Genomic DNA, 23,568 nt, shown 5'->3' with positions numbered 1-23,568 from the left:
TCGGCCTTCGGCCTTCGGCCCAGTGTTTCATTTTGTTCGGCTTCGGCCAAGAATTTTCATTTCGGTGCATCCCTAGAACTAATGTTAGTTGTTTGGATAAGGAAGAGGAATTTTTATGAAGATGAGGGTCAGAGTGAAAGAAATAAAGAGCAGGAGAGACAAATAAGTGTTTGAAAGTGGTTTGATGAGAAATGAAAACATCGTCCTGCATTTTGCAGCTGTATTTTACTCTTTCTATTCAACTGGTGTTGTTTTTCACTTATCTGTTCTCATGGGAATGTTGGTTTGCATACAGCTCTGTTGATTTTGTTTCAAGTGCTGCATTGTCCTGCTGTCCTGAACAGTACTCTCTCAGCCCATCAATACATCACTCTCTCAATCTCCATGACAACGGTCTCTGGCCCCTCCCTTAACTTACCTGGCATCATGTTTAAAGTGGGCGAAGTCTGTGCCTGCTGGACGCCGCTGATATAACAGAATGATGAATGATCAAGCTCATCAAAGCATTATTGTATTATTTACAGTACATCTTAGCGGAACAGCTTGGTTCCTCTGAGTCCTCTTCCATGGAATGCTGGATTCCTACGGCGTGCTCACCACAGCAGCTCCATGAGTCAATCAAACGGCTCTGCTGACTCTGCACACTGAGCAGATGGAAAGAGAGCAGAACACATTCTGTACAGCCCTTCTGCCCATCATCAGCCCTGAAAACACATATCACTCAAGCTAATCAGCACCGACACACAGAGTTTCATCTTGTCACAGACATCCAAGAGTGTAAGCAAATATTCAGGTTAGTCTAAATAGAAAAGTTTAAAAACCATTCACTGAAAAATCCAATATTAGTCAACTACTAATATGATCTTTACCTGATAAAAGTTTACATGACAACCTGTTGGACACATTGTTTTTGAGATATTAAGCATATTGGTGTAAGATTGTAACAGCTAGAAAATATAACTATAAAGAGGAGCATTTTGCTAAATATATGTGCTATATTTCATATTCATAATTATACTTAACCTGTTGTCTACATGATAAGAAAGAATGCAAGGAGCTAAAGATAAATTTCAACACCTCCTATAATTGCATATTACTAATGAAGAAAATTGACTGGATGTGTGCAAGACATATGAGAGCATTTATAGGATGCACTGAGGGGGAGCCCAAACTACAATCAAGGGCCAAGTGATGCTGACATAGTTATGGTCCATGCTGGCACAAATTCTGTGTAATAAACAATTCTGTGACTGTGTAGTTCTCAAGTTGGAAAATACATTTTTTAAGTTCTCACTTTAAGTGAACCTTAGTTCCCAGGACATCTACAAGATGGATTAAAATGCCGATGCAGTAAAAGGAGGGGAGACATAAACACATGACAGTATGAACTGAGATGTTAAAGTGTTTTGAAAGAAAAATAATAATTTGCTGCCTATTTTTATTTCTTATAGGAGCCAATGGCTCCTTAACTTTTTTTTTTTTTTGTCTGGACCCTGTTAGCAGCAGCTCTTGGCATGTGACCAAAAGCTTGAATGGCCATTGAAGCGAGATTAGAATGCCTCTCTGTAAAAAAAATAATAAAATCTGTTGCACTGACAGCAATACAAATGTTTGTGACGGTCTGAACAGAAGCATTAACATTTGTTCATTCACATTAAAATGTTTTTAATGTTTTTAAAATAATTTTTTTCTTGAATATCCATCTTGGTTTGAACAGGCCAGATGTTTTCTCTTTTTTTTTTTTTTTGTAATGTATGAGAAAGCTGTTAGAATCATTATTTTCGCAGTTTCTTGCCACAGTGGCACAGAAAATGACATGTTTTACATTTAAAAAATTACTGAAAAACAAGCAAGAGATACTGATTAGGAATATAATTTCGTTGTCGTACAGTGCTTGAATCCAAATCAGAATCTGCACTCTTTTCTGTATCCAGTCCATTGTTATTGTAGTATCAATAAGGTTATAGTTTGTATTAATATTTTAAATATTATTTTTACATTTTCATTTTTGTTTTAAAGTTGCCTTTTTATGTGATTTTTAGTATGCCTGTATAGTTTTTATTAAAAAAATGTTTTACATTAAGTTAAACTAAATGAAAATGAGAAATTTTTCAGAATTTTTTTATGGTTTTAGTTTCTGTTTTTGTCGATCTTTATGTCCTGTCAAATTAAAAACACAAAATGCCCAAAGAATATTGCAGAGTTGCATATAGTCTCATGTATTGATCTCCTCTCTAACCAAATTTGATCTTGTCTTGTCACTGTGAGAGTTCAGATTGTTCCGATGCCGGATTTTTTCTGTGAATGTGTGAGAGATAAAGAGAAAGCAGAGAGAATGAAAACAGACATACTGATTAACCACGACATGCTGATTTTGGCTTCTGTTTTCAGCTGTTCTCTCTCTCTTTCTAAATGATAGCAGAAGATGTCTGCTCTTGTTTAGCTAACTAAGCCATATGATATGCAGCATTTCAGCAGTTTGTTGTTTTGTTTATGTGTATGTGTGACAGAGAGGGTGTGCATTCCTCCGTTTGTCCTCCTTTTAGACTCATGTTCCTCCCTGATCAGTTTGAACCGTACGGTGTTAACAGAATTAAATATGATCGTAAAATAGCCCAATTCCAAATCGCAGTGATCGTAAAATAGCCCAATTCTGCAGTGACTCATCATCCAGCTGTAGTTTCCGGGAATAAAAGACCAAATTTGCCTTCACCCCAGGAGGCTGTACAGTACCCCCATTAGATATCTCTCTGATCATAGTGCTCTCCGCTGAGTAACGTCTTAATCATAAAGGTGCGTGTTTGCCTTCTTGCCCTAAAGACACAAATTAGCAGGAAGTCAGAATTATGTTTCAAAGCATACACTGTGTTTGACTCATTTCAATAAGAGACTCCCTCCATAAAAGCACACTGATGTGAGTGTGTGTGAGTTTATGGAGTAATTTGACATTTCCTGTTTATACCTGATTCGAATGATTGTAAATGTTTGGACCTTTTAGTTTGTCTAGGTCCGCCAGGACACGGTAAACAGATGCTGAAAAAGAGACACGTATTTCAAAGTTTGATCCTCCGTAGTGAGCATTTTATTAACCAACAAAACATGCAAAACACAGAGTACATGCACAGAAACACACACACACACACACACACACTCCTGAATGAACTCTTAACTACATGGTATGTCGCTGCCACCTACAGACCGTAAGTATTTTCACTTCCAAAGCCAGTTAATTTCAGTCTGTTCACGTACTTGTGCAAAAAAATGTCTTCAAAATGTTATTTTAATTAACATATATATAATTTTATTAAATTTTTTTATGGGTTGTTTTTTTTTTAAAGGAGGAGTGTGATTCATTGGCACATCACACTCAATAGTACAGAACTCTTATTTTGAAACCTGGTTTCCTCTCATTATGCATACACACACACACACTGAACTCAACCCTCTGACTGTGTGTTAGAGACACAAACTAGAATCAGATGGTTAAGTTTAACCCTTCTAATCGCAGACTTGTGTGTGTTTTCAAGAGTAATGTTTTGTTAGGTGTGTTTTGGTGTTTCAGTCTGACATTAATTATTAGGTCAAAGTCTATGTTTGGGCTTTTGTGTGTCTGTAACAGAGAGAGAGAGAACATTAGTTGAGTTGCAGCCATAGTGTGTTTTGTGTGTGTCAGACTTCTTTATATTCTGCTTTCTTATATAGCAAATTCAGCCAAAATGAATAACAAAATATGTTACACTTTCATGCAGATACAACACACTCAAATTACAGTTAATATATGCCAAACTCTAAGCGGAAGATTTTTAGTTTTGACATATAAATGTGCAATTATAGAGAATAACCTTGCAATTGTGAGAAATGAAGTCACCACTTTTAGATATAAAGCTGCAATTACAAAACCAAGGTTGCAATAGTAAAATATAAAGTAAAAAAATATGAAAAATTAAAGTCACAATTGCCTTTTATTTTTACACTGAGGCAGAAACAGGCATCAGGAAAAAATAATTCCATATTGTGTTTTAAACTTAAAAGAGTGTATTACAGGAGTAATTTTTTATATCTTATTCACTGAATTTTTTTGCATTTTAGCAGTTAATCCTGTGATACGAGTAGGTGTGTTGTTTTTGCATGTGTGTTTGGATTTGGTTTCAGAGTCGTGTCACAGTGGCCATCTTATGGTCAATGGTGACACTGTTGAGAATGTGGCCTGTCAACTCTACGTGATTGTGTGCGTGTCTGTAAACACTGTCTGAAATAAATGATACTGTTAGCATAACCATACAATTACGGGAAAGAGAATGGGGGTACGTTTTGACTTTATTATTTGTTCACTGTGTAAGAGAGAGAAGGGAAGCACAAGTGTGTTTGCATACTGCAGCAAAAACAACATTACGCTGCGTTGATTATTTTACATACTGCATTGTTCTCATTCAACAGCAGAAAACACGTTGAAACCACAGCTGCTATGGTCTGTCTTTATCAGATCAGATCAGTCTGGCCTTGTTCGAAACCGCTGGACCTGTCGAACAGACAAGACTTGGCACATTGTTTGCTTTTGAGATAAAGGACGATGACTCTGGTCCAAACCCTAGCAAACTGTTTACAGATAATGCCTATCTTGGCCAGGACACTCCTGGAAAAGAGATTTTAATCTCAGTGAGTCTCTTCCTGGTTAAATAAATAAATGAACTGCTTCGTTGTCTGCTGTCTACATAGGCAGATATCTTCCAAGGCAGGGTGTTAAATTAAAGGTAACTTCATAAGTGACTGAAGTGTCTGAATTGCCTCACAAATTGTCAGACTTTTGAGAAACTTTTCTTTGTGTAATGAAATTTCATTGTACTCAACTAATTCTAAGTCACTTCCAATAAATCTGATATTAGCATGTTGTTAAACGAATGGCTTGATTAAGCACAAAATTACTTTATTTTATTTATAACAATTTTAATACTAAATAAATCGTATAATACTTTATTAATCATCATAAACATTCCCCTGAATAGAGTTAGTACATCAAGGTGACATGGCCTATGCTGCACTTCCAAAGAACATACACTCACACAGCGGAGTGCGGCTAATGTTTAAAAGAGAAGATTCATGAGGATGTTCTTACATAAACTTCCCTGATGCAGGCCAGACCATCTGTGCCTTTACCTTTAAGAGAACATCCATCAGCTGTATTATCTAGCATTATATTTAAGAGCATCTCATTAACTGTGCACTTATCTCTTGGTCTATGTAAACCGCCTTTGCCTCACTCCATTCATCTGCCTACATTTTTTTAGTTTTCTTCGGCATACATTTCATTATCTTTCTTTTTTGCATTAAAACCTGCCTCTTCCTGTCCTCTTCATTTAATGTTCATCCCATCTTCTCATCCATCTGTTTTAGTCTTTCTCTGTGGACAGATTGAATTGTGTCCCAGGATCTTCCATGACAACCAAACACAACACAATGCTCTTATGCTCCAAAGGCTGCATGTATTTAAGTAAAAATACTGTGTAATGTCTCATTACTTAATTTTAGGGAATTAATTATTATTAATTCATTCAGGGTTTGAAAGGACTCGAATCTGAAAATTCGAGGTCCACCTGATTAAAACTGAATTCCAATTTGATAGTTTACGCTTTAAATCAACGGTTGTCCAGCGAGCCGTTGACCTCAGTATATTTTAACAAGTTGAATATGGGTATTTCCCTTGGCCACAGGTCAATACAATTATGATAATTTGTAAGCTCCTAGCGAGGTAACGTGATCTTGGCAAGGTTTGACTTTAAACTTATACGACACCAGACAATGATTCTTTATAAATGAAACACAAATTTTATTGGCTATTCTAGATTACATTAAAACTAAGCTAAGACACACACATACACACACACATTTACATACAGTTCTGAAGAATGAACCAGACATAAAACATATTATTTGTGAATATATTGCTCCGATACTATAAATGATTTTAAATGTTGTCTTTTAAACTTGGTCCATGAAATTACCGCGTTTCCTCTGCTAATAGAGAAAGGAAGGGAGGGGGAATTTCCTGAGGTCCATACAGTCACGCGGTGGTTTGCTGAGTTTGATTTAATCACATTATCACTGTTCTTTAGGTCCGTTGTTTTACAAGCCTGAGGGTGTGATTAAATTACTTGTCCTCTTCCTGTTGGATGTAGTAGTTCATTCATTGGTGGTCACAAGACCTCACGAGGTATCTATAAGTGGTTTAAGAACTTTTCAGTCCTGATACAAAAGATCTCTGTGTTATCTCCTGATTGGATTAGTTTGAAGCCTCATGATGAGTTGATGCAGTGGCATATCAGAGTCCGTTCATGATAGAAATCCCTACACTGTAAAACAGTAACATTATGAAATATTATTTTTTGGGGGGGAAATATTTTCTATTTCAGTGTATCATAAAATGATGTTTATTCCTGTGATGGCAAAGCTGAATTGTCAGCATCATTACTCCAGTCTCCAGTGTCGATCCATCAAAAATCATTCTAATATGCTAATTTGCTGCTTAAGAAACATTTCTTATTATAAAATGTTGAAATCAGTTGTGTTGCTTAATATTCTTGAGAAAACGCTAGTTACGTATGTAACTGTGGTTCTTTGAATTCCGGATGACCTTCTGGATGACCTCTAGTCTTTGCTTAGTCAAAGGAGCACCCTTGCGTACCTCACCATAACAGACAAATAACTGATCTGTCTGTCTGAAAGAAGCAGTAGACTTGACATAGCACCTCAAAGCTTGTAATGTATAGGTCAGACCTCTCCCCGACTGCATCAGAGGGAGAAAAAGGAGGTTGAAAAGCAGCCAGATGAACAGACTGATTCACAAATTGTGGTGACAAGACCTTTGGGAGGAAGGCTGGATTAAGCCGAAGAATGACCCCGGTATCCTCTGGTAACCAGCGTAAGCACGATTCACTCACTGACAGGGCATGAAGCTCACAAATGCGTTTGGCGGAAGCAATGGCTTTCAAGGACAACCACTTAATATCCACAACATCCAATGCTTCAAATTGTGGTGTACAAAGAAACTCTAGAATAAGCAGCCAGTTCCAAACAGGAAAAGGAGTTTCCTTCAGAAAACTATATACAAGGTTGTGAGACCCCAAGGATGTACCATCGACCGGGGCATGATTAGTAGATATGGCAGCAACATAAAGGTAGAAGCGCCCTATTGTCATCTAATAGATGCTGCAAAAAACTCAATACTTATGGCACAGTACAGTGAACTGGGTCAAGTCCTTAATCCCCACACCAAGATGAGAAAATCCTCCAACGAGCAGCATAAAGCTTTCGTGTTGAAGGAGCCCTAGCGTTACCAATAGTGTTCACTGCTGCTGGCTCACAGTCAGTTAACTGAGAAGTGGACCCACTGGCCAAGCCCAAAGTTGAAGATGAGCTGGATCTGGGCACCACACATGGCCGTTCAGCCGTTCAAAGGCGGTCCTGTCTGATGGGAAGCTGCTACGGCTCGCCCTGTAACAGACTCAGAAGAAGAGTAAAACATGATCTGGCTGGCCAACGAGGTTTCACTAAAAGCAGCCTGTGTTTGGACAGGAATATTCGGAATAGGGTCTCCCATAGAAGTGGAAAAGGAGGGAAGGTGTACAACAGGCAATTCGGTCACTCCTGAGCTAATGCATCCTCTCCCAATAGGCTGGATGCCTCTGCTCTCGCAAACCATTAATGGCAATGTGTGGTTCGCTCCAAGGTAAATAGATCGACCTCTGCCTTGTCGAACCATTGCCAAATCAGCTGCATCACATCCAAGTGAAGCCTCCATTCGCCCAGAAGCAGTAGATCCCTGGACAGAGCATCTGCTACTTGAATGTCCGATCCTGGGAGATAAACTTCCTTTAATAAAGCCAGTCAGCCCTGATACCATCTGAGGATCTTGCAAGTTAGTTGTAAAGAAGCAAGAGACCTGGTGCCAAATGAAAGACTGTTGACGTGTTGTCGGACCAGACAAGCACATGGCGGCCTAACAAACTTGGTAGGAAGTGTTGTAATGCTAGATACACCGCCTTCAGTTCTAGAACGTTGATATGTTCTAAGGCCTCCTTTGTTGACCAGTGACCACCAGTCCCCCTCTGGTCCCATGTTGCCCCTCATCCTGTTAGTGAAGCATCGGTTGTGATCCCTTCTCAACGAGAAAGCACCACCCCGAATGGCACTCCAGCCCTCAGAAATGTTACCCGTTTCCAGGGTTTCAGTGCTCGGACACAAGCAGAAGAAACAACAATCATGCAATGACAATGTCTCACTGAGCAGTTTGTGTGTGTGTGTGTGTGTGTGTGTGTGTGTGGCTTAAAGGGATAGTTCATCTAAAAATCTAAGTTCTGTCCTCATTCACTCATTTATGACCTGTTTGAGGAAAAAATTGAAGACTTGCTTGTTGCATTTATACTGAATGTATTATATTGAATTATATAAGTATGCAATTATAATGAGTGAGGACTGGAGTTGTCATTCAAAAAGGACCAAAAACTATTAAGATATCATAAAAATAGTTTGTATGGCTCATAGACTATATTCCAAGTCTTCTAATGTCATACAATATCTCTGTGTGAGGAACAGATTGGGATTTAATTCATTATTCACTGAAAGTCTTGACATCCCCAGTTCTTCTTGATACATTCCAGAGAGAAGTGATTTTTGTTTCATGAATTAATCATTATTTTTGAATCATTTCTGTTCAGTGATTAATATATCCAGTTCACAAAACTGGAATGAATGATTAATTTGCGAATCAGATTGGTTTGGTTTTCAAGTTTCGAAAAATGTCTAACTCGATCCGGTAATAGTGCTTCTTGAGTTAATAGCTTGAGTTAATCTATGAATAATGGCTTAATTTCATTGCCTTCTTGTTTTATTGTAATACATACCCTTTTCTGAAACTTTCATTGTGCTTTTCCTTCTTTTCATCCATTCATTCTGATTGCATGAAAATAAAAACCAGAACATTCTTTAAATTTCTCAATTATCTTCAACTGAAGAAATTAAGTCACACAATTTTGAAACGACGTGAGAGTGAGTACAGTAAATAATAGCAGAATTGTTTTTAGGTGGAGGATCATTTTAAGAATAGAGAAACCAAAGAATGTACTATGAGTCTACTTTGAAGTTATAACTTTTAGTACTTAATTTTATTATAATTTTAATAGTAATTTGAATGACCTTTAGCTCCTGGCCTATTTCAGTGGAGTCCAATCTTTCCTTACTTACTGACATCATGCTTTTATATGCAGACCTTATTTTTGGCTGGTTGTAACCTCTTGACAGCGAAGGGTATTCTTAGGGTGCTCTGTTTTTACAGCCCTCTTTATAAAAGGCTTCAGGCATCAAACATACACACATCAACAACATTCCTCCAGCGGTGTGCCCACAACAACAGTGCCCCCTCCCGATAAAAGCCACCGTCTCCCACTATCTTACCCCAGAGTCCCTGCTGCCCTGAGGGCCGTAGAAGGGCTCCATTGTGTAGAGAGAGGCACCTGGTTTTGGTTAGTGCCAAACTGGATACACACTCTCTCACACACTCACGCAAACACACACACAGCCGGGTCAGCTCCCTCTAGAGGCTCATCTGGAGTTAATTTCCTGTCGGAGACAGCAAGCCATTACAGGCGTGGTCTGGCAGCCTGTCTTGATTGGATGAGAGGTAAAGGGCGGGGCGAAACTGCATGGTCAATTCAATTATTGGCTTATGAGACCTTTTTCTTTCATTTTAGGAATTTTTTGCAATTTTGAGTGTTTACTTTGAACATATTTATAATATAATTTCTAGAGAGTGAAACAGTCGGGTTCTGGAAGTAAAACTCCCATTCATTTTCTACATAGGGAAATAGATTTTGAACGACAACTTATAAAAGACAGATCTACTGTGAGCTACAAGGTTTTTAATTTATGGGTATATGCTTTTTTAAAACCATCAGCCTGCATTATTTCAACTTATTTTTCAAATAATTGTATTTAACAGTATCATTCCTGAAGAACTTAACTGTGTTTCTGTAGGAAATCTCAACAAGTAAATTGTCCTTTCTTTAAAGCCATTAGGCACACAGTCTTGTACCTTTTGTCTTTTTTTCCGATTTTCAAATACTATTTTTGCTTCAGATCAAAATTTGTAATGTTTTGATTCACCTCATTGCTAGTTCGTTTGATTCATGGCTTATAACTCTTAAACAAAGACTTCTTTGAATCCTCTATATGGGAAAAATACTCAACCAAAGCCACTGAAAAATAGGGTTGGGTACCGAAACCCGGTGCCAATATGGCTGCACCTATGTAACCGGTATGTACTAGAACCGAATCAGAACGCAGATTTCGGTGCCTCGTTTCGGTGCCACTTAAATGCCTGAGCGATCGATTGAAATATTTGTCCTGGTTCTCTGAAATGGACGTAAGACGCATGGGCGTTGCTAGGCCATTTTTAGCGAGGCTATAGCGATTAGCTCCATAAACTGTACACTTACAGTGCATGTGGCATACCATACAGTCATTCACAGAACTGATTAAAGACAGTGACAGTAGCACTCAGTCAATTCACTCATTTTAACTAAAAATCAGAGTGATTGACAGAGATACAGTAGAAACATTATGTGTGGTTTTATATTAAATATTGTTTTGTATTAAATAATGACCCAGATCGTGAAATACATTTATTAACCTTAGAGTAAGGGAAGCACAAATCGGGAAATGAGAGCATCCAAGGAGCATGTGAATGCTATGTATATTTATTTTTTATATTTTTAATGTTCTTTAATGTTATCCATCGTTTTTTTTATGTGGCTCTTTTAAAAAAAAGTATCGGTTCAGGCACCATTTAGGCACCGGTACCATTTTAAAAGTATCGATTTGGCACCGGTATCGTAAAAAACCCAATCGATACCCAACCCTACTGAAAAAGTGGACAGGCGCTGTTACACTCGATTCTAAAATGGTCAGTTTCCCCTCAGAAATCTGTGAATCTTTTGGGCTAAAATGATTAGGCTCAGACCAGTGATTTCACATGAATAATGTTAATTTCATTTTACATTTACATTGTTTATCAAAGCACTAACAGTTCACTGAAACAGAACTATGCTTAATGAATATCATGCTTTATGGTGTGGTAATACAACTTCCATATAAGCTTTACTGTAACCCTGTTTATCAGTAATTGCGGCTAATGGTTATAGTAGCATGTAGCGACAATATGGCTCCATTAGCTAATTGTTGTTAATATCAGCAGTAATGTGTGGGCAGGCATCTGCTCTCTTAATAATTATTTCCTATGACTATAGTTAACAACCACAGAGTCCTTTTCTAGAAAACAAGCCAAAAACGTTTACCTCACACTGACAGGTTTATGTATATACTACACTTACAGCAATAACCGCCGTTTTACAGAAATACCACACCACATTTTATTGCTTAAACTTCTTGTTTTGGTTCATTTGGTTTTGGGTTTATTAAGACAGGAAGAGTGAGTTAAGGAGTGATGGTATTTTTATTTATGTTATTTTGAGGCTTAAGACTTTATTTAATGCTACAAAGGTAAGCCAAGATGCTTAGCATTCAGCATGCTGCCTTTACCACAAAATACTGTCTACATAATGTGTCAGCTTGTGTTCCTTAAATCTAGGGATGTCAAAAGTACTGGCACTTCAGTACCAAGTCGATATTAAAATAATATTTTTACTGTGTCATTATGTTTTCACTTTTGAACCCGTGTGCTGTCTGCCTAATAAGTGGCTGCTTTCGAATGCAGTGTGTATGAGCTTCTCAAAATGCTTGTTTTGATTAAACAAAGATGGTTACTTCTTGACAGTTATTGTCTTGAGTATTGCAGTAAAGAGTTAACTACTTGCTGCTTTTTGTTTAAAAACAAGACATTTTTGTCTTAACAACACTACTTAAATCTCAAACTCATGTTTTGGGATTTAAAATGCTTGTCTGTTCATGTACTTTTTCAGCAACCAGCCAATTGATTTCCTGTGCCGCTACGACTGAAACCGATTTTACGTGATCTTTTAGATGTTAAGTGGTGTTGAGAGTTATTGGCATCTTGATTTCAATACATAACTGCAATGCAGTATAGAGTATCCAAGTTTTTTTGGAATCCACGTTACCAAACCCATGTTTTTTGTGGCCAAGTTCTTCTTTCAGCCAAGATCTCATTTGATTTTCAGATTTTTCTGCATACTTCATGAATTGATTAATCTGAGCTCAGACTTCTAATGTTAGCATTGGGTGGAGAGAGAAAATGTTTCTGAGGACTGAGAGTTTAGTTTTTCAACTTTCCTTTATACCTTACTCTACTTTGTCAAGGAAAACCCCTGGACACTGTATTAGGGGAAATAACGTCTCCGATCACTACGTCAACAGCTGTAAATTTAAAATCTGTGCATTTTTCTCCTGTGTGTGTTCACATGCTTGTGTTTGTGTCTCAGCAGGTCACTTTACTGAACAGCCCAATTAGGTGAACATGACCCTCATGCAGATGTCAGGTGCTCTAAAGAATGCAAACACAGACCATTACGGCCCTGGACACAGAAGAACTTTTAAAGGGGTCATATGATGCTGCTAAAAAGAACATTATTTTGTGATTTGGTGTAATGAAATGTGTTTATGTGGCATGAGGCGTTTTAGGAGGGCGTGGACAAGTCTTACATTTTATAAATAATATCTCTTTGGGTTTGAGACTTTAGTCTTTGCAACTTTACAGATCTTCTTTATGCACCAAGAGCTTGTAACACTCCAAAGAGAAAGGAAAAATTGAAATCGCATCATATGACCCCTTTAAAACACACCACACAGACTTTACACTAAGACAAGTAGTATATGTACACCCATTTATTCAAGTGACAAGTGTTCACATAAATCTTTTAAACACCACCCAATCATCTTTTAAACAAGCTAAACAAAAACTGTACCCAGTACTATCCCATCTAATACTAATGCAAAGAATTACTAATAACAATTAACAGCTCAGTGCTCAACAATAAGGATCCCGTTGGACCAAGGTCTGTATGAGAGAGGTTGGGTTCAGTTAGTGGAACTGTGGCTTGCCTTATTGCAACACGTAAAAAGACAGTATAAGTCATTATAATCCGTAATTATGTCCCCACTGGATGCAACAAATGCCTCGTTTGTAATGGGTTTTATTGGTTTTGTCTCATCACGCCGGGACACGGCATCACAGTATGGTAAGGGGTGTAACATTTCCGTCACACGCTTGAGGTATTCGGCCAATCACAACGCACTGAATAGCTGGCCAATCAGAGCACACCTCGCTTTTCAGAACGATGAGCTTTGTAAAAATCGATGCGTTTCAGAAAGGCGGGGCATAGAGGAGCAACGATAATGTACAGTATGTGGAAAATATGTTTTTTTTTTACATTAAACCGCATAAACATTACATTACACCAAATAGACAAAATAATGTTCTTTTTAGCAACGTCATATGACCCCTTTAAAGCAACATGGACTAGAATGGCTTGCAGAGCTGATTTTGGCTGAAAACAGATTTTTTTGGCTGAAAACAGAGCTGATTTTGACGGTAAAAAAGGTGTTTTTTACACTACCATTGAGAAATTTTAACCAAATTATGTTATAGACTTTTCATTAAGACCCTAAAGAACCATATCAACTTGTGGAAACTGGGCATCCGATGACCCCTTTAAACATTTGGATTTCTGTGGCATTTGGTTGTGAATTTTATTTGGTTGTCAATTTTTGGAGTTTCCTTTGTAATTATAATATCTGTATAATTTCCAGATATTATTAAAAATTCCAAAATATAAATTAAATATATAAATTAAACATGTTTGTGTTAGTACCAGTGTGTTAGGGCCAAAATATTAGCAGGGCAAGTAGAAGTCTGAACTGCAGAAGGGTGTTTTTTTCTTCTTCCTCTGGATGTATCCTAGCTTGCCTTGGCTACCAAGTGAGGCAGGACTGTCATTAAAAAAAAATAGGTGCATGACAGCCCTAGCACGGCTTATCCTTTCTAGCACAGAATCATAATGAGAGAATGCATTTGAGTGTCCTTTTGTGTAGTTTGTGAGGCCAGATGATGTTACTATGGTACATTACCAGTCAAAGTTGTAGAATATCTCTTACCATCATGATGCAGTGACAACATCATAAAATAATTCTCACTCTCTTTCTCTGTATCTCCCTCCATCTCTGTCTCTCATCTTTCTTTCGCCAGTAAATGAAGTAGAAAAGAGAACTCCTAAGCACTGTTTCACAAACATTTGGGCTAAGGGTTCCGCATGGCTTCGATTTCACAATGTCAAAGGATAAAAATGTGTTTTGTGGTAGAGACTGGTGTGAGTCACGTGCCTCTGAGGGAGTTTGTTCTTGTTTCTCTCGAATTTTACTCATCGTCAGACACGGATCTGGGCTTTGATTCAGAAACAAGAACAAGACTGGATGTGGCACTCATGTTAATCTCCTTTTTTATCGCAATGTCTGTTGACAAAGTGTTTTGTCATTTTGCACATTGTCAAGTTCAGTGAAGTGAATTTAAGGGGGTCTGAATACTTTCCGTACCCACTGTATGTAATGTAATTTACTTACACAAACCCTATCATATGATGGTCTGTTGTCTTAAATGCTCATCTTGTTGATGCCCATGTGTTTGTTTCAAGATTTCAACAATTTTCTGATCCTTCTTTACCATCTACTTGCACAGGTCTCCAAAATTCCTGAGCAAATCTTTTAACCCACATAAAAAGTGGCAGCCACTCCATCATCGAAAAAAATTTGAAGGTTGGCTTATCAGACCCACTTTCATTTCTGACAGAATTGGGTTGTTTGTTACTAATGATCTTTTCCTAAAGGAAATTTATAGCTTCACAATGGTTTCTCTCAAAGAACTGTTTCTTTTTAAATGTATGTCCTTTCATACATGGATTGAAGCATCACAGGTGTGACTCAGTCCGATTCCAGTCAACCGCCAACTCAAAGTCCTCCCTACATTTCCAGGCCTGATTTAGAATGATTATGTCCAATGGAGAAAGAGTGAGTCCTTCATATCCTGGCTTTCTGGCTGGGAGGCTACATTGTGCACAGATCTGAATTAGCCCGCTGGGGTTCGACTTCCTTCCGAGTTCCCCCAGAAAACAGTCCAAAACTTCTCAAAGTCATGAGAAAAAAGGACATTATAAGAGACATCCAAATTCTAATTGCACAGCAGATTTTTTTATATTTTGAATCTAAATTGTAATCTGATCTGAGATCCCAATTCTGTATGCTGTGGGGAATCTCATCCACTAAAGCAGATAACAGTGTGGAATTTCATTTAATTCAAGAGAATACCGACTACACACTCCATTTATTCTCTTCTGACTGATAATGGTTACCTCATAAGATGGTTCAGGTGGGCCTCTTATGTTCGGAAGGAAGGACAACACGCAGGGGCCTAGTGGGCTGAGACTCCATGTTTTAGTGCTTTGGAATGTATTGTTTGGTTGTCATTGTACTCTCAGGCTCAGAGGGAGGATTTTGTAGTTTTCAGATATGAGATTCTGAAGCAAGGCCAGTTCAGCTCTCTCCAGAGAGAGAAACCGTGTTTGTGTTGGGCAGAACAGCTCTGCTGAGCTCAATAGGGATGTTTTTTCATCACAAATGAAATCTATCCTCAAGGTTATTCGATTATGGAGGTTTCTAATACACACACATTTTAACACAAGCACGCAGTCATTCTCAGACTCTCATGAACACACAAAAACAAGTTGATGTGTATCTCAACAGTCTGTCCTCACGTAAACCGAGCAGCTTTTCCAGGGAGCAGAGTTGTATTTGTTCTGATATCGCCTCCTGTAGACAGATGGCATAACAGAGATATCATTTGTGGAAACTTTTCAGGGTCATCTGCACTTCACCTTGGTTGGGCATAAATATTGGACTCTCCAGCATTCCCATTCACAGGTTCCCTATGTAGGGGCAACTTGAAATGCCCTGCAACTACTATATGCAGATTAGGAGTTGATGGCATAATAAACTTAAATAATTGTATTTATTTTAATTATACTTAAAATAAATATAAATATAATATGCAGTAAATAATTGTGCAATTGTTTAATGTGTCACATTATATTAATTTGAATATAATCAACACACTACCATTAAACATTTTGGAGTCAGTAAGTTTTTTTATTATTATTATTATTACTTATTCAACAAGAATACATTAAATTAGTCAAAAGTAATTTACATGTTACAAAAATTTTCTATTTCAAATAATTGCTGTTTTTTAATGTTTAATTAAAATAAAATTTAATAGTGCTGATGAATGTCTTGTCTCTGTTCTGCAGGCCTTGGGGGACTCGGACCTGGCAGAGGTTCTGAAACAACTTCTTCCCCTCATAAAGTCTAGTGAGCCTGGGACAGGTTCTGACTCTAGTTCAGGCTCTGGTGAGCTGAGCGTGGATGATCTTCTGGTGCTGCTGGTGTATGTGTACTCTATGGCCCAGGAAGCATGTCCGGGTGGTGCTGAGGAGGAAAAACATGTTGAGAAGGTGGAAAATGAGTTGATTGGCGCATTGACACTCCGACTCACCCAGCAGACCTCATTAAGCCCTCTGCTGCAGGAGATCACAGGTAAGTGGTGGAATACTAGTTCAACGTGATCCCAGTACCCTTATAATAAAGCAGGAATGTGTATAGACAACTCAGTCAGTCAACTGTAGTTTGATGGGAAAGGGTAGATTATATACTCTTATTGTCACTAAGATTCCACATCACTGAGTGACTTTTCATGAAGCTGTCATGACCAATCTCTGAGTAGCACACTAGTGATTAGTGCTGAAACATTTAAACAACATTAAAACAACCACCAGCACATCCGCTGCACAGCTGCTCTGACCTCTCCACTTCACAACTACATACATCAGTGGAACAAGAACGGCACTGCTCGCCTGTAATGGGACTCTGACAAACCAGCACCATTCGCTCAACCGCTAAAAGTTGGAATCACTCTATGTCTCTAGGACACACATATACACATGGGTAGTACAACCTTTGTACTGTATGTTACTTTGGAGGGAGAGTGAGAGCAAGGATGAAGAGAGAACTGGGTCAGAGAGGAGTCAAGATGTGAAATGGATTGAGACAGTAAAGTGAACGAGTTAAGATGAATGGAGGGAAACACCTCTGCCTTCTGTCTTCTTTTGTCTTCAGGAATACGCACTCACCATCCTCACACTCCATCAGTCACACACACACACACACGCTAACACTGCTCTTTTTTAGGGTGGGATCCACTTCGAAAGTAAAAAAGGTTAAATTCTTTGATTTACTTTTTCCTCAAACGCTCTCCTTTCCCTTTTTTCTTTTTTTTTTTTAAAAAAAGGCTCTCTCTCTCGGTTTGGTGACAGCTGATGGAAGCCATCTGAATCAGTGGCCCATATGAGAGCCTGTAAACCTGATTCGGCCTGATTTGTGACTGCAGGAATGAACTCTGTACACTCGCTGTACTTCAAACCAACTCATTCCCGAGGCTTAAGTTTCTTAGTCATTATTGCTTGCCGCCTACATAATGTTGTGTTATTCAAGGCTACATGGAGGTTTCTTAAAAGAGTGTGTGCCGTGCATCTTTTGAAACATGACTACAAGTTCAACTTTTCCAACCTTGAGGGCTCAGCTCTGTTTTTGTGTGTGTATATAAGCTTGTTTTACTCCTGCGATGATTCAATGTTGTACTAAAGTGAAATTCAAAGTGCCTATTAGGCTGGTGGACACACCCTGAGAGAGTCACCATCAGCGCGGCTTTCGAAAGCGTGTAATAGATGCTTTGCCGCAGTGGTCAGACTGGCGTGTGGTCCTCCATCTTTACCGTGTCGTTTCAAATCTTTGTGTATGTGCTGTAGTGAACCATGACTTTTGAACCTTGGCCCTCTCCCCCTACCCTCGTTGGGGGGGAAAACAGACTACCAGTCTAGCTTACAGTGTCTAATTCTAAAAGTCATCTTTGACAATTCCACCTTTGAAACAAGAGGCTATTCCAGCCTTAATGCGGTCACATACCGGACGAGAAGCACAGTGCTGTGCCACACTATGTCTTTAATATTCAAACACATTGTTTTCTACACGCGCACTGGCGGCACCACCGGCCTCCGTGCTTTGACTACAATAGACCGCACTTTCTCATTCTGTTTGCGCTGTTTTTTTTTAATCACCGAACTTCAAACTCATTGACACCACTTGCTCATTGTTGAAGTGAATGTTTGACTGTTTGGAGAGTTGATTAAAGGTTTTGGACTGCCATCTCGAACTGAACGCGACATGTCCGGTGTGCGATACGGTGCCCTAGAGCAGGCGTCGCAAGTAAGTTTGGCATCGGGCCAAAAAAAATTCCGCCACTAGGTGGCGGGCCAGAACATATATACTATATATATAGTCAAAGGATAATTTAAGAAATTAATTGATGAAATGCAACTAGAATTGCCTGTGACAGACTGTTACAGTGTCTTTTGTAACTGGTAGTGAGCTGTTACTCTGTTAAATCCTGTAGTACAGTAGGACAGTCATTAACAAAAAGCCACATTTGTGTCACGGTGTCCGGGTTTTACACTGGATAAATTAATAAAGCAGAGTAGTGACACGTAACCTGGCAAGTATCTTCATTCTTATCTGCATTTTTTAAAATTGTTTTGCGTGCTGGAGGTACGCTATTACGTTGTGTGCAGAGTGATGTTAATATTTAAGCTAGCTGGTGAGAGAAAATGGCACTATCAAAGAGTCTAAAGAGGAAAGTTGACAGCGAAAATAGGGCATACAAAGAAGAATGGAAAGACAACTATGCGTTCGTCCTACCTAGTTTTGTGAATGCAAAGCCAGTGTGTCTTATCTGCAACGAAGTTGTCGCTGTTTGCAAAGAATATAATAGACTCTTTTGAATGTCTTTCAGAACTTTTCAAATTAAAAGCTCTCAAAACCAACAAATGTAATGTTTAATGCAATGTAAACACATCATGACAGCGCTCACAGCAAAACAACTTAGCGACAGACACTTCATTACAAACAAGCAGTGTTTATATTAAATAATATTATTATTGGCACAGCAGCCCAGTAAATGTCCTCACTTACGTTATTTGCGGCTTCCATCGTGACGTGAATAATAGCTAGTTAGTTTATTAGCGTATATATATATTTTTTCCGATAGAGATCCCACAGTGGGCGGAACTTGTCATAAAGTTAGTGATAACAAGGCCCGCCTATTTAGAGGAAAGATATGATTGGTCAGTTTTTCTGTCATTTAAAATTACACTCCCATTGATTTACTATTGCTTGGCCCTCTGTAATTTCACAGCTGGACCACCAATCACAGAGCCGCAAACACTAGGCGGAAACATTCTAATATGGAGAAAATGGGCGGAGTTCATGTAACACATTCGCTAAATAGGCAGATTTGAAGTGTTTACAGAAATTTTTTTTATTTTTTATTTAGATGATGATTGTGAAATTATGAATTGCTTAAATAAAATTGGAAATTATGACTTTTTATTAAAAATAATATTTAAAAGTTTGACATTTAAAAAAATATTTTAAAATTTTAAATATTTTTTTTACAATAGTTTAGGCCTTCTCTGAGGGCCTAGAGGGTCCTGACGGTTCCCACTGTGTGTGTGTGTGTGTGTGTGTGTCAGTGTGGTTGGAATCAGGGTTTTTAATAGGCCTGGTCGATAAAACGGTATCAATATTTATCGACAGTACGCCGCCTTCGATATCGTTAGAAAAAATGTTTGATATAGTGCACGATATAGACATGTGCTATGAGTGACGCAGACAGCACACACAAACACGAACACATGCTGAAATGAGTGTTGTGCCTGCCTGTAATGAGGAGATTGTGAATAAAGAATGAATATTAGTTGAATTTAAAATAAACATTTGCATTTGAATGTTAGGTGTGCATCAGGGCACGCGAGATGCGGTGATGATGTAAGTGACGTTGTTGCATTTTAATGTTTTGTTAGTCTAGCCCACGAGATGCGCCTCTGCTGCGTTATTCATTCAAAATATTAGAGAAATATAGAAGCTCAATGCGGAGAAGATCTTGATAAAGGTTAAAACCGAAACCAAGCCATTCACACAGAACGCATATTCAGCGCATCTTTAGACGGACAAATATGACTGCTGCACTCGCGTCTCACAGAAGAGATGTATAGAAAGCCATGCAAAGTTAAAACAGTTTAAGCTTTTAGAATTCACGTCACGAATTTGTGGAGGTTTATTCCTTTTCACTGCGTCTCATATGTTTTTAACTGCAATCTGTGTGAATGGCGCTTCAGCTCTTTAAATTTAGCAATGCATAAATACATGATGCTGTTTTGTTCATAATTGTTTATGCAATTTACGAAATTATATGTGATTTTTATGAGTTAATTTAGACGTTATGCACGTTTTTATAGAGTTACTTCCTTGCGTTGATAATTTAAATGTGCTTAATTATGTTGCTCATTGCGCCCTCCTGTGGCCTCGGGAGACAAGACAAAAGTTTCCTTAAAACCTATTTAATCTGCATATAAAACATTAGAAATGAGATATTTGTTTAATTTTTATTTTGTGTTTGATTGTTAAAACAAAAAAATATTTGTTGTTTGTCTCAATAAATTGTGTTAATTTAAAAATACAGTGGTTAAATAAATAAAAAAATTCTATTGCTTTTTGTTTTAAAAAAGGTTATAAAAATGTCAATAATTATCGATACCGAACGATATGAAACATTATATCGTTGATAAAAATTTTAGCTATAACGCCCAGCCCTAGTTTTTAAGTTTTATGAATGTTTCCATACCTGTGGGGTTCTGAAACAAACAGCCTGGCTTGTTGCAGCATTGCGATTGTCATAAAATATGTTGTAACGCATGAGTATGCATGTTTTTTTAGCTGAAAGTTCCATTAAGAAATAAAACTATGATATTATATAGTATTATATATTTTTATAGTAAATGTATTTAAAAATATGATGAGAGGTAGAGTTGAGTGTCATCAGCATAGCAGTGATATGAAAAGCCATGTTTCTGAATGACAGAACCTAGTGATGCCATATAGACAGAGAAGAGAAGTGGTCCAAGAACTGAGCCCTGAGGCACCCAAGTATATAGATATACTATATATTTATTTATATATAAAATAAATATATATTATAAAAATAACTAATTTTTATATTTAAATTGTTTGCTGTCATCTAACACTAATTTAATAATTATAATAATAATAATTTTTAATTTATTTAAACAAAGTTGTATATAGTTATTATTTTATGTTATATTATGCATTAACATTATTTATACATTATGCATTAACTTTTTCTCTCCTATTTCGTTCCTGTCTGTCTTTTGTTATCTTGCATTAATAAAGAATGCTTTGGCTCTATTACAATATTTTATGCATTAAAAATTAATATTAAATACAATATTAAAATGAATATTAACTTTCTTTTCCTTTCTCTTTTCTTCTCTTGCATTAATGAAGAATGCTTTGGCTCTTGCTACAGTAACTTCCTGCTCTGCTTGGCTGAGGGGCCCCACGTTCCCCTTCTCTGTCTTTTAAAGCATATGACTCTTACATATAATCACTAGCCTGCCAATTACAGTGCCAATGCACACCTGGTGTGTCCAGCAAAATGTATGACTGCTCATTGACAGTTATTTGTAGGTTTTAAAGGAGTTTCTGAGCGTATGAACGTTTACGTGTGTGCCTGGACGTACGTGTGATGAAACTTCTGCCATATGTTTTCATCATCAGTGTAACAATCAAATTATGTAACAATAAAAGAACGTGCAGCTGTGGCTGGTGTTCTTGTACCAGTGCCGTGCATGTGCTCAGTGAAATATATATTGATTGTGACATCCGGCTCAATTAAATTGGTCAGGACGGAAAGCAGCCTCGACTTGAAATCTGGTCACTATGGGAACAAGCTGCTTACACACACACTAACATGAACTCAGCCATGGTCAGCATGGGAACCTCTCATTTTAAATCCGCAGAAAATCAGCCGAGAAAGAAACACACACTGTCATAATGAATTTCACCCACTCACACATAAACATATTCTCTCAAACTCAGAGAGCTTGAATAACAGGATGTACACCCCAAAACAAATACACAGCAGAAAAGCCTGTCTGAGCAAACATACACATGCAGAGGGCGAGATAAGTTAAAAAAACGCACTCAAAGATGCGTTCACCTCCTCAGGGGAGGTGGATTACAGAGTGTCATTGGACGGCACAATTACAGACAGGCTGATGGTGTAAGTGCTGGTGTAACCTTCACAGCTGTCTTTCATTATGTGTGCTGTCCTGTTTACCAACATCAGCTGCCCAGTCTGTCTGGCTATTGTTCTATCTATCATTCTGTCTGACTCTCTCTTTGTTTATCTGTCTATCTATCTGTCTGTCTGTCTATCACATAGACTGTAAAAAAAGATGGACGACGCGTCTCCTATTCCTTCCATTATAGAAAAGTGAAGCCAAAGCATCTTAGTATGGCCGCTGCCATCTTGAGTAAATGATGTCGTTTGGAGCCCGAGTCTGCGCAGTAGAGATTCGTTTGGAGCCAGAGTCTGCGCAGTAGTGTCGTAAGGTGGAGCCGCGGTATCAAACTCCCGCCCAAACTCTTGCAGACCCAATCAACCATAACGACACGCCCCGGGGCGATCAAAGAGCCCGCAGCTTCACTTTTCAGGACGTGTGAGGCACACCTGGTCTATCAGGCTCGACTTGATTAAATTATCTATCTATCCATCATCAATATCTGACTATTGTTCTAGAACATTTTATGTATCATTCTGTCATTCTGCCTGCCTGCCTGTCTATCTGTCGTTCTGTCATTCTATCTGTTGTTCTATTACTCTATCTATCGTTCTATTATTCTATTTACCTCTTATATTTATTTATTAGTATATCTATCTGTCTGTCTGTCAGTCTGCCTATCTATCTATGTCTATCTATCGTTCTGTTGTTATGTTCTTTCTACAAAAAAGGCTGTGCATGGAGGGACTCAAATTAATAAATTAATAGTTTTTAGAACCAAACAACCTGATTCACTATAATGGTCTCCTGCTCATCCATCTATCCGTCTGTGTAATTACATATTGTGCTTGAGATGGCGTTCTCTACTTTGTTTCTCCTGTGAGTTTGATCTACAGCAGTGCAGGGATGTTTGCTGCGGCATATTATTATGATGTTATTGGAGTTCAGCGCTGTCATCACTGAAGCCTTGTGGCTTCACAGAACAGCGGGTGGAGAGTCAGAGGTGAGGCCTGTAAAGTTCCTCCAAACAGAGAGAGGTTGAGATGCAGATCAGAACTGAGAGAGGAATGAATTCACTTGAGGATGGATAGAAAACGAGACAGGAGTGTTCTCACTCCTGTAGAATGTGAATGAAAATGTGTCTGGGTTGTCTCTGCTTTTAATTAAAGCACAAGTGTGTTTAACTAGGACATTTTTCCATTTCAGTCTTAGATCATAGGAAACGAGTTCTTTAGTGGAGTCATCCACAGCCAACTCCACATGTGGTACCTGAACTATCACTACTGCTATGAAACAAGAAATATTA

General features: G+C 38.1%; 1 protein-coding gene across 1 annotated transcript in view; it reads left to right on the top strand.

Annotated features, from left to right (window-relative positions):
- LOC107718391 (sec1 family domain-containing protein 2-like) overlaps positions 1 to 23,568 on the top strand; it is a 131,533-nt gene that overhangs the window by 59,168 nt on the left and 48,797 nt on the right. Inside the window, 1 exon segment of the mRNA XM_016525444.1 lies at positions 16,320 to 16,605. Coding sequence (XP_016380930.1) covers positions 16,320 to 16,605 — 286 coding nt within the window.

The sequence above is a fragment of the Sinocyclocheilus rhinocerous genome, unplaced genomic scaffold, assembly GCF_001515625.1.
Source record: "Sinocyclocheilus rhinocerous isolate Xijiao unplaced genomic scaffold, SAMN03320098_v1.1 scaffold453, whole genome shotgun sequence".
NCBI lineage: Eukaryota > Metazoa > Chordata > Actinopteri > Cypriniformes > Cyprinidae > Sinocyclocheilus > Sinocyclocheilus rhinocerous.
Note: the sequence above shows the minus strand (reverse complement) of the source record. Positions and strands in the feature narration are given on the sequence as shown.